General features: G+C 32.0%; 1 protein-coding gene across 1 annotated transcript in view; it reads right to left on the reverse strand.

Moving 5' to 3' along the window:
* The window catches only part of LOC143071062 (SCO-spondin-like), a 48128-nt gene that overhangs the window by 24168 nt on the left and 9429 nt on the right, over positions 1 to 14531 (reverse strand). The window contains exons 8-19 of the mRNA XM_076245138.1: positions 13606 to 13776; positions 12937 to 13107; positions 12471 to 12641; positions 11118 to 11288; positions 10019 to 10189; positions 9273 to 9443; positions 8666 to 8836; positions 7943 to 8113; positions 7411 to 7581; positions 6131 to 6327; positions 5669 to 5834; positions 4408 to 4436 (exon numbers count right to left, since the gene is read on the reverse strand). Coding sequence (XP_076101253.1) covers positions 4408 to 4436; positions 5669 to 5834; positions 6131 to 6327; positions 7411 to 7581; positions 7943 to 8113; positions 8666 to 8836; positions 9273 to 9443; positions 10019 to 10189; positions 11118 to 11288; positions 12471 to 12641; positions 12937 to 13107; positions 13606 to 13776 — 1931 coding nt within the window. The remainder of the gene's footprint in view (positions 1 to 4407; positions 4437 to 5668; positions 5835 to 6130; positions 6328 to 7410; positions 7582 to 7942; positions 8114 to 8665; positions 8837 to 9272; positions 9444 to 10018; positions 10190 to 11117; positions 11289 to 12470; positions 12642 to 12936; positions 13108 to 13605; positions 13777 to 14531) is intronic.

A 14531-nucleotide genomic window follows, 5' to 3' on the forward strand; every position in this document is an offset into this window, starting at 1 on the left:
TTGACCTCATTTTCATGGTTCAGTAGTCAAAGTTAATAATTTTGAGTTTTGGTTTTTTTTTTTCGTTTTCTAAATGCGAAAGGTCAACTATATTTGGTGTTTGGAAATATTTCATGATGTACATGCCAGTCTTACAGGTTTTATTTGACCCTGATATCATTTTCACGGTTCATTGCTCAGTATTAAATTTTTGTGTTTTGGTCTGTTTTATAAGCATTAGGTCAACTATTATATTTGTTGTATTGAAGGGTTGTAAGCTGTACATGTCTGCCTGGCATGGTTCATCTGAACTTGACCTCATTTTCATGGTTCATTGGTCAATGTTTGGTTTTCTTGGTTAAATCTGTTACTTAGAAACTATAAGCAATGGGTCAACTATATTTAGTGTATTGAATGATTTTAAGGTGTACACGTTTTTTTTTTTTCATTTGGTTTATATGATCTTTACCTTATTTTCTTGGATCATGTTAAGTTTGTGTGATAGTTGTAGTACAGCTCTATATTTAGGACTATCAACATAATATCAATGATTAGTAAAGAAGGCGAGACATATACAGCCATTTTGATTAGGAAAAAAAGCCATTAATTGAGCAAATTTGGTGTAATAAAAATAATTTGAATCAATCTTTTATGAAAGACTATATATGCAAAGAAAGAAATATTTGTCTTCAAAAATTTATTAAAAACAGAGCAACGTTTTCTTCTCTTTTAGTCAATTTCGAGAAACAACATCTAAAATGAATTACCATTAGATCGATATTACTGCTACTGTACTCTTTTAGTCTTGTCGCTTTTTAGTATTTTACTGACAACCAAAGAGGCCAATTACAGGTAGTTTATTCAATTTGGAAAAAAATCAGTTTAAAGATAATTCTGTTAATATGTTCTTCACACCTACGACACCTACACCTTAACAACGTGAGTGCCTTATATAAGTAAGTTTAATACTTGTCAATAATCCAAGTTTCCAAATGGCACAATAAGGAAATTGCGCTAGAAAATTATAATACGGTCAAAGCTCGACCTTTTGATTGTATTATATATCCAGTTCAATTTCGTTTATAATTCTGCATAATTATTATCAATAATCCAGCAAATAACTTTAGCCAGAAAATCGAATTAAGGTTAAAGCTCGACCTTTTGATTGTATCCTATATCCAGTTGAATTGGTTAAAAAATATATAATCTTTAAAAAAAAAAAAACTAGTTGAAGGCCGTACGGTGACCTATAGTTTTTAATTTCTGTGTTATTTTGGTCTCTTGTTGAGAGTTATCTCATCGGCAATCATACCACATCTTCTTTTTTTATAGTGTTTATAATTTTCTTTTACACACAATCAACATATTAAGATTAACTTTTTTAAATGAAAGATGGTACATCAACATTTATTTATTATGACCCCTTCTGTGGCCTGTGAATTACGAAATTTTCAAACTGCAATAGTATCAAAACAGCCGCTGAGATAATGAATAATAGAGATGGGTCATTTTGTACATATGAAAAGGGAAACTTCGTGCAAAGCATTATTATTTATAATTTAATTGCACTAGTAGAAAAAGAGAATTTGGTGAAAATAAAACCAAAGATTTTTGTAGAAAATCCACAGACTGCTTTAATACAGAGATTTTTGTTGTAAAGGAGTAGGTCCAGTAAGACCTCATTTTGGCCCCAAAATATAGCGGTTTTACAAAATTGTTAAAATGTAAACTTTTAGTTATTTATTGGACAGTAGAATATGCTTCTGCTACATAAATATGGGCTCTTTTTGACAATACCATGCACATATATTGGGTACTAGCACCATTAAGTCATGATAAATTACTGAAATCTTCACAATTCTAGCATTTTAGTTAAATTTTAGACGGTTTTTGTGTAAAACGAAAGTGGCCGCATCCGTGTTCATCCTTAATATTGAAATGTAACTTGTATTTTTTGGTAATACATAACATATATAAAGATTGAGGATGAACACGGATGCGGCCATTTTCATTTTTGACAAAAACCATCTGAAAAATGACTTTTTTCGGCATATTTTGTAGATTTTTCATATTTGAGCTTAAATCGGATCGTTTTTAATGACTAAAAGAGTTAAAATCGTTCACATAAACTAATTAATTCAAACGAAATAGACACTTAAGTGTTTAAAAAGTGGTCAAAATCTTTCGTCAGATGAACCTGAAATTTGAGGCCAAAAACGGTCCTTACCGGACCTTCTCCATTGTAACCATAGGTTACTCACTAGTTTTTCTATGATGTGCTAGCGTTTATTGTTTACAAAAAGTCCTAAACAACCTTTAAATTACAAAACACCTCGTGTTGAGTCACTAAAGTCGAGTGCATTCTAGAAGGTGTACTTGAATTGGTCCATATTTATATTTGTTTTAACCAATATCTTAATGTATAAACTTGCACTGCATGCAATAATCCTCTATCTATGAATCATCGAATTGCCAACTATGAGAGTACAAGGGGAAAGGCTGTGGATTGTCTATAAAATTTCCATATGTTTAGCATTGAATCAACCCAAGGGTACATTATATTTAACGCACCAAGGCATCAAACGGATGCAAAAATAGTGAAATTTAAAGTTTGCAAACATAAGCTCTCCGAATAGCATATTTATTCAGAAACAAATAACAAAAAGCGCCATGCTCTCCAAATAGCACATTTATTCAGAGAAAACATCATAAAGCACAATGCTGTCTGAATAGCACATTCATCAGAGAAAAACAACATTAAGCACCATGTTCTTCGAATAGCACATTTATTCAGAGAAAACAACAATTAACGCCATTCTATACAACAGCACATTCTTTCATAGAAATCAACAATTAGCGCCATGCTCTTCGAGCAGCATATATATTCAATATATTCAGAGAAAACCAACAATAAGCACCATGTTCCCCGAACAGCACATTTATTCTGAAAAAAAACCAACAACAATAAGCGCCATGCTCTCTAACCAGCACATTTATTCTGAAAGAAAACCAACATCAATAAGCGCTATGCTTTCCGAACAGCACATTTATTCTGAAAAAAAACCCAATAAGCGCCATGCTCTCTTACATCACATTTATCCAGAGAAAACATAAAGCGCAATACTCTCTGAACAGCACATTTATTCAGAGAAAATAACAACAAGCGCCATGCTGTACAACATCACATGTATTCAGAGAAAACAACAATAAGCGCCATGCTCTCTGAACAGCATATTTATTCAGAGAAAACAACAATTAACGCCATGCTCTTCGAACAGCAGATCTTTTGTTTTGCAAGGATTCAAAGTGGTTGAATATCACATTCATCAGAGAAAAACAACATTAAGCACCATGCTCTCCGAATAGCACATTTATTCAGAGAAAATAACAATTAACGCCATTCTATATAACAGCACATACTCATTTAAATATAATGCCCCATTTTACGCCTGGTTATACACTTGGTCATTCAGGTACCTTTAATAATATTGCAATGATGTCAGGTAAAAATTTTACGCCTGGTACCCTTGTAATTAACAGGCGTTACATTTCATTCAGGGCACATCATTACCTATGTAACTACAGAAAACAATTTAAGGATGCATAGTTAACTATATATTAAATGTAGTATAATCTAGATTTCCTTTTGGTATCAAAGTTGTATATATAAGGCACCAATCATTAATTTTTTGTTGGGCCATTGTTTTTTAAATACATTTTTTGTGATAGAAATAAGTCCAGGCATATAATTCATTTATAATTTGCTAATTGAAGTTTATCAAACAACATGAAAAACTTACAAAATAAGACAAAACAACACAGCATTTGCATCAGGATATATTCGGTGATTTCATGTTTGTTTAAACAAAAAAGTAAAATGATTTGTAGTATGTCATAAGCACATGATTTTTGTGATACATTTTTTCACTGAGATGCTGAGAGAAATTTAGCACTCTTACAAGCTATAGCAAGAAGTTTTATATACATATTCTGCAGTAAAAATCAATGTTGTACTAAATCATATTAAGAAATATCATCTGTATGTCCATAAAATGAAAACAAAACAGCAATAAATAATTGCGCCTGAAGCACTTTTTTGGATATGCATTCATAACAAACGCTCAAAGCTAACAGTTTTAAATCCGAGAACCGGCATAAAGGAAGGAGCATGTACTCTTTTTAAAACCAAAGGAAAAAGGTTAAGTGTGTGACGAATTCATGACCTTCAGCCAAGGAAAGGTTTTAATTTTTTATCGATCTTTGTGACAATACAACTCTTACGAGGAGTCGGACGTAATTATTATGTAGATGATAAACATATGATATCAGATTCAAATAAAGTAAGTGGTATATAACATTTAATCATTATCCTGTTCATCAATACCAAAGGACCATCAACATCATTCGTATCGTTCCAATCATACATACAACAGTGACAAGAGAAATGGTTGATATTTCTGAAGAAAAAAAAAAGAGAATACAAAAACTATATTGATTTATAGAATTTTTTTTTAAAAACATGATAACAATGAAATCAAATATAACTACAAATTGAAAAAAATAACATGGATTCATTTTCCCAAGTAATATATGGTTTCTTCTTTTATAAGATCACGGAAAAAAAAACAGATCCTACCACTTAACCTGTTGATTTAAAAATTTAACCACTCTGTACTGACCCCATATATATCGTACTTGGTCACTAGCACACTGTGTTACAAATTTATCTTACCGACTATCTTAACATGAGGTATTTAGACTTGTGGCCTATTAAAATGATCAAGTTTTCAATACTTAGAATTAAGAACCTACTAAATTGGTCAGGAATATGACAGTTGTTGTCCATTCGTTTTTGATGTGTTTTGTCATTTGATTTTGCCATGTGATTATGGACTTTCCGATTGGATTCTCCTCTGAGTTCAGTATTTTTCTGATTTTACTTTTTGGTATATACAAAAACAAAAGCCATCAATAACAAGTTGTTAGCTTAAATGTGTCTTATGAATTTATTTCAATCGTTAAATTAACGTACTCTTACTCTAATTCAGAAATGCGCTTTGGACACTTAAAATGTGTAAAGTGTTGTATCGCATAATTTTTTTAAATGTGGATAGGTTTATTTAAGGTGTGTCACAGATTTAGCTAAATTCGTTATAATATGCTCTTTTAAGCTTGCCAATTAACTACTTTGCCTTATAATAAACGATTAAATTTTTTTAAGTATAATTTCATCTCTTAAATTGTTATTTTATACATTTAACATTAAGAAATAAATGTAGAAGGTGTACGAAAAACACAGGTATAAATACACTAGGCAACAATGAAATCAATGGAATGTTTTGTTCTCAGACCTACTCGAAAAATCTCAATCGGAATATCTCCACATAAGTCAATAAATCGCAAGTATTGAAGTGATTGATAACTTGTCATCAACACAAACTTTTTATTTCCAGACGTTTAACACGATGTTAAGATCAGAGTGACTATTTACAAATTACATTTCTTTATTGAGAATAGTGAATTGTACCTTAAGTTATATTTTGAAAAGTAATACTTATTGTCAAAGTACTAACACCGTACTATAGTTTCGAGTATAATCCAATATCCTGAAATAACATTGCAATCAAATTTATTTTAATAAACGAATCATTTCCAGAATCCTAATAGTATTATCTTATACATTACTTACTATCAGCACCGCTAGGACAAGTCGCCAAAATGTATGGATCACAACTGGCATATGATGTCGATTCATCGCTGCCATCCTCGCAGTCCTCCTCACAGTCACACTTAAATGCTTCATCTATACAAGAAACGGACCCATGCTGGCATGAAAACCAACCGGTTGGACATGTCTACAAAGAAATGCAAATTTGATGTGAGTATATAAATTAGGATATACATGTATAAGTAAACCCTACTAACCAAAAAATATTCTCATGACAGTTTAAATCTTTATATTAAAATATTTGAAATACAAAATGTACTGATACAGCAATAAGCTTTAAGTTAAACATTCATCTGTGGCGAACTAGCAATGTTCAACATTTACTTCTGTTTTGTTACATTTGTTTCCAATTGATAAAAGAAATCCATGAGAAAACAAATATTGTTTGTTCACAAATATTGCTTCTAAATTATTAAATCTTACTTGTACATAAGCTCCATATGCTGCTGTGGGACAAGCTTGTATGTTGCAGTATCCATACTCGCTTGACGAACCACTACAAGGAAGTCCGCCATTAGCTGGTCTTGGATCATCACATACTCTCATTCTCGATTGACGACCACCACCACACGTAACTGAGCACACACCCCAAGACTGCCATTGTCCCCATGTACCATCAACTGTTTGTGCAAAAACAACTTGTGTATACAATTCTTCAATAAAGAAAGGTAAATATATATAATCTTTTAGTTAAAGTAGGGTACTTAGATAAATGACATAATAAAATGACCGGCAACAATTTTACAGTATCCAACCCGATCAAAACAAAGAGTCAAAGTTGTTCATGAGGGTGATTCAAGATAAAAGGATAACAAAAACAGCAAATTTCAATAAAACATGTTTCCAACTGATTCGTTATTCAAGAGCTTGCTACTCAGACTTTGTAAAACGTCACCAACGTATGAGCAGAAACTTAAAGAACTAGGGTTATGTCAATAAACATCTCGTTCTTTTTCAAATTTTCAAAAAGATAAAGATACAAAGACCTTGTCGATAAATATTCCGTGTCAAATGTATGTATAATAGACGATGGTCTTGAAGTATAGATTACGTTGTTTATCATCCTATTAACATGTTATGGTATTCTTATATTTGTCTGTGCATATATATTTTATAGTGATTAAGATAGTAACACAGTGTTGAATGCTGCACCACTAGTTTTCACTTATTATATCTGCTTGTTTTGTTCAAACATTGTCGGCAATATAATGGAATTTACGCGACTGTCATACAAGTGAGGGGTCTAGCCAGCTATAAAATCAGGTTTAATACACCATTTTTCTACATAAACAAATGCCTGTTCCAAGTCAGGAATATGACAATGGTTATCCAATCGTTTTGCGTGTTTACGCTTTTGAGTTTGTCATTTGAATATTGACTTTTCGTTTTGAATTTTCCTCAGAGCTTAGTATTTTACTTTATAGCAGATTCGTTTTCGATTATATAGCATTTTTGTAACCAGCACTTTTGTCACCAAATACAGTAAAAATATAATGTAACACAGGATTTTTTTATGGATTGGTATTACTCCAAGTATGGTTGTTTGTTTATAACTTGTTTCTCCATTTAACAAGTCTAAGCACATTTAAAAAAAAGTAGTCTTTTAATTAACAGAAATTTAAAACTTTTAAATATAACAGTAAATGCAATACAGTAAGTATTATATCCAATAGAATATAACAACTTAAACAGTTCTTACTTACTTATGCAAACTTGAGTATTACATGACTGTGTTTCTAGACCATTACTAGCACACGCTGCTCCGTTATATTGTGGGGCAGGATTTGTACATGATCGGGTGCGATCTTGTGTGCCACCACCACAAGTAACAGTGCAAGTTCCCCAAGAATTCCAGGTTGTCCATGCACCATCAACTTTTTTTTCAAAAGGAAGCAAAATAAAACGGTTATTTAACAAAGAAATACTAGTATACCAAAATGCACAATAAAATAGTAAATTCACTTTTCTCTGTAAAACCAGTTTTACAAGTGACACAAGCAGATTCAAATTATAGGTCAAAGTACGGACAGCAACACGGAACTTTGACTCACATGCTTATTTGCATTTTATAAAGATATAATAGATATTCTAGCAAAAGTTTTTAAAATGCTATTTCTGTACGTACACATTTAAATGTTTCCTTGTTTGCTACTTTAGAAATATAATGTTGGTTGGCGTTTAAATACATGTTTTAAACAGTAAAATATGAAAACTTATTGAAACACCTTTACTTACTTGGACATGGCGTTAAAGTACAGGTTTGTGTTGCTGTGCCAGATCCAACACAATTGGCTCCATTATGTGCTGGCGCAGGATCAGTGCAAGTTCTTGATCGGTCATGTGTACCACTTGCACATGTTACGGAGCATGTTCCCCATGCACTCCAAACAGCCCATAAGCCATCAACTTAAATTTTATAATGAAAACAAACATAATATATTTCTAATCGATGTTTCCCATAACGAAACCAATATGTCATCATATGATTCTTACAAATAATGATATTTAACATGATACTGATAAAACAAAAATAAATCATACAATATAATTCCAAAAAGACACAACCCTGTAGTCAGCGCTCATGTGTTGACTTGAATTGTCATTGATATAATTATTATAACAAAATAACTGTTCACAGCACATTTGGTCGGAATACTAAGAACTTCTATCCCAGAAATAAATTAGTATTACCTTAGCCATATTTGGCAACACCTTACGGAATTTTGGTTATCAAAGCTCTTCAACTTCGAACTTTAAGTGGTATTTCTTACTTTTTTGTATTCAAACGTCACTCGTGAGTCTTTTGTAGATAAAACGCGCGTCTGGCAAAACAAAGTTTAATCCTTGTATCTATGATGAGTTTATTGTCATAATATACATCTTATTTTTGGTAAATACATTGTATTGAGTATGTGGTGTTATTATGTTATTTAAGACAACTGTTATTATTATACATACTTGGACAAGGGACTTTAGTGCATGTCTGTGTATCTGTACCAGAACCACTGCAGTCCTGTCCAGAGTGTTGTGGTGCTGGACTATCACACAGGCGTTGTCTGTTTTCAGTCCCGCTTGCGCAGGTTACAGAACAACTTCCCCAGGAAGCCCAACTTCCCCATACTCCATCAACTAAGAAAAAACAGTTTTTTTTATGAATTTGAATTTTGTAAATGTGTTATTACATAGTTGCAATTTACATTGCTTTATATTTCAATTTCTCAAATCTACTTACTAATATGGATCAATATCAGATCAAGAAAATCAAAAGCAATCCAATTATATCTAAATATATTGGTCGACCTTTGGCAGTTAAAAACTTATGAGTTTGAATATCCCTTTGGTTTTTTTTGCCTCTCTTTTGCTGAATCCAGTCAACGTTTCGTTTGCGACATTCGCTGAATGATTGATACAGCAGGTGTATGCATCTTGGTATTCTTAAATCGTCACACCATAGATGTAGTTTATTTAATTGAGAAAATATTGAACAATATCAGTATGATAAATGAAGCATTCATATGCTAATCATAGTATATACATAGCATATAAAAACATTGACTACTCTTACTTGGACATGCGACTTTAGTACATGTCTGTGTGTCTGTACCCGAACCACTGCAATCCTGTCCATTGTGTTGTGCTGCCGGACTATCACACTGACGTTGTCTTGTTTCGGTTCCACTTGCACAAGTTACTGAACAGCTACCCCAGGAAGCCCAACTTCCCCAATTACCATCAACTATGAAACGGTTATTGAAACAATATAAAAATAATGTTATATTTAGATATTATCAAGTAATACAGTTACTAATAGATTTTAAACATCATAATATTCATAAACTGTGGCTTAGTATTAATTATGTGTAAAGATATACTCTGCCATTGGCTTAACAGTGGCGGACAATTTCAAAATTTGATTGAAGTGAGCATACTTCTTAACCGACTGATTCTGTTTGCCAGTGATATTTCAACTTTTTAAAATTGTACTGCTACATAACAAGTTACCATGTGTATCCTTAATCGTTAAAAATATCTTAGTTGATGAACTACTACTGATTCAAAATAATTATAATACTTTTATTTATTCGAATCGGTTACACTGTAATGCGACATAGTAAAAACATTGCTATGTTATCACCAGCTACCGTATTGATAAGTGCAGTGCAGTGAATTGTATAAAATATTATCATTTTGCTTCATAAAGCGCATTATCATGTTGTAGTAATCCTTTTTAAGAATATAAAGGTAAAACGTGTTTCTTGACATGTTTGTGTTCTACAAGAAATATCACCGCGTAAACAAATGTAAACATACTTGGACAAGCTATTTGTGTACAACTCTTTGTATCTGTATTCGAACCACCGCAGTCCTGTCCGTTATGTTGTGGTGCTGGCTGGTCACATTGACGTTGTCTATTTTGTGTTCCACTTGCACAGGTTACTGAACAAGAGTCCCATGACGCCCAAGTTCCCCAATTACCATTGACTGCAACGTATAATAAGAAGGGAATGTGCAAATTTGAACAGAAAAAAAGTAAACTTCAAATCAAATAAAGATAGCAATGGGCTATTGGTAATTTGAAGGTCTACTAAAACAGTAACTTCCATGACTATAAAAAGAAATGATACAAACTGACGACAATATCAAAACACGACACAGAAAAAGAAAAGATGTAAAATAACAAATTGAAAAACAAAAGGGGTGATACCGAGCAAAGATACGTAGATTATTTCGAGGAAGTATTAATGATATTAATTGAAATTGGTAGACAAAAAAAGTATTCAAATTCTACCTCAATGAAGCAAGTACAACTGATTATATTTTGTGATTTATGTTAATTTCTGTTCTAAGTTATTTCGTGCAGACAGCATCAACAAATGCTTTTGAAAGCAAATTGCTACACATATCTGAGTTGAACATTTTCAAAATTGAAACTTTCTCAATTTTCATTTATTTTCTTTGAGATTTTTCTTATTTATGATATATGAAAATGTGTTCTTTGACATGTGAATCAGTTAGGTATTAATTAAAATTATAAAGAGTCATTCATAATGCACATAACTTGTTTTTATACATCAGTCAAAAATGATAATAAGGGTTGTAATTATATTTTTATCAATTCGTTTCTCATATTCGACAAAAAAAGACTTACTTATTAAGAAGGGATATAATTACGATACTGTTGTCAAGTCATTAAAGATTGCATATTTTGGCGTTAATATTGAGTCACTGATAAGGTCTTTGCATCGGAACTAAACACATTTATTCTAAAAACAGTTGTTAGCATGTTATGGTTATGTTCTTCTCATATATGTTATGATGGTATGATACTAAACCCCTAACGGGACACATTCCCCATTGCCATTCTCAATTTTATTTAAGGCAGAAATAATTTAGAAATATAAGACCATACCTGGGCATGCTACTTTTGTACATGTCTTTGTATCTGAACCCGAACCAACACAATCTAATCCGTTGTGTTGTTGTGCAGGACTATCACACTGGCGTTGTCTGTTTTGTGTCCCGCTTGCACAGGTTACAGAACAAGTAGCCCATGAAGCCCAGCTTCCCCACTGACCATCAACTACAATTAAGAATGAATCATTTAAAATGTTACACAAAGTTCGATGTATTGGACATGAACCTCACCTTAACAGGAATTCCTTATACTGAATGTATTCAAGTCTAATAAGTCCTATCATTAGACAGAAGATTTAAACAGTTATCAAAGGTACCAGGATTATATTTAATACGCCAGACGCGCGTTTCGTCTACATAAGACTCATCAGTGACGCTCAGATCAAAATAGTTATAAAGCCAAACGAGCAGAATCTGCTTACCCTACCGGAGCACATGAAATCTCTCCCTGTTTTTGGTGAGGTTAGTGTTGCAGTTTTACCCGTATTTGTGACATTTTTACTCATTGTGTCTGTTTGTTTTGTTCACGCATCATTGTCAGTATAATGGAATTCGATGAAACTGTCGTACAAATGAGAGGCTTAGCGCTATAAAACCAGGTTCAATCCACCATATTCTACATATGAAAATGCCTGTACAAAGTCAGTAATATGAGAGTTGTTGACCATTCGTTTGATGTGTTTTATCATTTAATTTGCCATTTGATTAGGGAATTTACGTCTTGAATTTTCCTCGGAGTTCAGTTTGTTTTGTGATTTTACTTTTTGCATATAGCTAGGATTGTACATGTACCTGATTCTCTGTATTTTTATCACAACTGTCTTAAATGATGATACAATATAATCATCTTTACTCTGCGAATTTTTTGTAAAAACAATAAAAGAACAGCCTTCTATAGCCCCTATCGACTCATATGATTTGTTTGTCCGCAGGGTTATAATTTGAATTATGCTTATTTTTAAATTTAATTGTAAAAATCACAAGAAAAAAGGCAGGCATTTGAGTGAGAATGGTTTTAATTTGGTGTTTGTATTGAGTTTATGATTAAAGAGAACCAATAAAGTAACATGAATTGTCGAAGTTAAATTCTCCATATTTCCGATGATAAACATTTTATATAAAGGTCATAAAAACTAGCCTGCAAGGCAGTTTTCCATATAATTTTCATTTCAGATGATAATAATTATTTGGTAAATAGTTGATCGAAACTGGTTTTCCTATTAAATTTGGAAACTTTTATTAAATCACACACAAACACATGAACATGGTTGATATTTTTTCTATACATTAAGAGGAAACACATAAGCATGACTCCTTCTGCAAATTAATGCTTAGATATAGTTAGTACCTGGACAAGAAACTTTTGTACATGTCTTTGTTTCTGTACCCGAACCACTACAGCTTTGCCCATTATGCTGTGGTGCAGGGCTGTCACACTGGCGTTGTCTCGTATCAGTTCCGCTTGCACAGGTCACAGAACAACCTCCCCATGAAGCCCAGCTTCCCCACTGACCATCAACTGCAGACAAGAATAAAACATAAATAATTGGTGTCGATATTTCTTTTAAATTTTAAGGTTTAGAAAAAATAAGATAATTGTGTATCTCGGTCGTAATTAAGAGGTCGTAGAAATTAATCTAAAATAACCATAGAGTACATAAATATTTTCTTTTATATTTGAGACATGTTTTCGTTGTCAAAGAAAATCCTCTGCACAGTGCTTCAGATTATCATGTGAAAGTGTTGTCTCTACGACAAAACGAATACCAACTTCAACAAGTCTGAATGCATTCGATATACATAAAAATACTTACTAGGACAAGCAATAAGTGTACACGTTTTACTTTCTGAGCCGGATCCACTACAGTCCAATCCATTGTTAGCGGGTGCTGGGTTGGAACATGCTCTACTTCTACTTGAGATTCCACTTCCGCAACTTAAAGAACAAGAGGTCCATGTCGTCCAAGATGCCCAATTACCATTTACTGCAATAAATGGTAAGAAAAAAATAGCATAGCTCCAAAACGAGGTTTAACGTATATATGTTCTATTGGTTTAGTAAACATTACTTTTGTATCACATATATATTCTAATTTATTAAAGTTTTGATAACATTTACATGATTTCAAATTTTAAAATATCATTTTATATAGAAACTTAAAATATACTACTAGAATATATATATGTTGAGGATTTGCCTAGTATCGGTAGTTTACTTTATTTAATTTTACAACTGATTAAGTTATGTCCAGTCGTGGCAAAGTATGTATAAGGTAAATGTGTAATATTTTTCATAACTCTCTAAAGTTTTTAACTAATGTATTCCTTTATAATCATCAGTTGTAATTGTTTTGCTCTGCGTTTAAAGCATTAACAGTTACTATTATAATTTACTATCATTTGCTATACGGTCAGTTATAAAAGACAAGAAAAGAAACAAGCTTCAACGGAATAAATAAAGCAAGCATTCAACGAAGCCTTACCTGGACATGCTACCATGGTACACGTTTTTGAGCTAGTCCCTGAACCACTACATTGGTTTCCATTGTGTGCAGGAGTAGGATTATTACAAGATCTTGTCTTTGTTTGATCTCCTGTTGCACAAGTTACTGAGCATGATCCATAAGAACCCCATGATCCCCAGTTTCCATCAACTGGAAAAAAATTGTATTTCATCAAGGCTTTCATTTAATTGATTCCTGTACTTTCTAAGATGTACTCTTTAAGATCTTTAACTTGAAATAATGTTAAGTGATAAAAAACAAATTTTTTTCTTATTTCTCATGTTCGGTTTCATTATGTATGTACACTATAAACTTGAGTGCAGCCAGTGTTTACACCTTTTGTTAATCGAAAATCAACTTGAATGTTAGTTACACGTGTAAATTTGCCAAAAAGACCAGTCTTTAAATGTAGAATTATCGACACGCGTTTGTTATATTTCTTATCTCGAAAACACTTAGCGTTATATTTCTATTCAATGTATCATATTTTTAGTTATTCGTAAAAGAAAAGATTTTTTTTAAATATAAAATAATGACGTCTGATCAAAGATATTTTATGGCAACTTGAGTCACTGATTTCACTTGTGTATGCAATGATTTAGAAAAAAAATAGTGAATCTTATGTTTCTGCTATAAACTAGTCTGAAACAATATCAGAGATAAACAATAAATTATTGAAAGAATAAAATAAAAATATATACATGAATTATTTTTTTAGGTAAGAGTGTTCAAAACATATATTCGAAATGTACTAGGTAGGATGGTCAAATGTAGGAATATCTTAAAAATGGGATGTTAACAAAATATTATATTGTATGCTTATGTCTTTACAATCTATTGGATACTTTTATTAGGATTCGTAAATTCTATATTAGGCAAACAATTCTAATGTGGTAATTTTACTG

The sequence above is a fragment of the Mytilus galloprovincialis genome, chromosome 4 (genome assembly GCF_965363235.1).
Source record: "Mytilus galloprovincialis chromosome 4, xbMytGall1.hap1.1, whole genome shotgun sequence".
Taxonomy (NCBI): domain Eukaryota; kingdom Metazoa; phylum Mollusca; class Bivalvia; order Mytilida; family Mytilidae; genus Mytilus; species Mytilus galloprovincialis.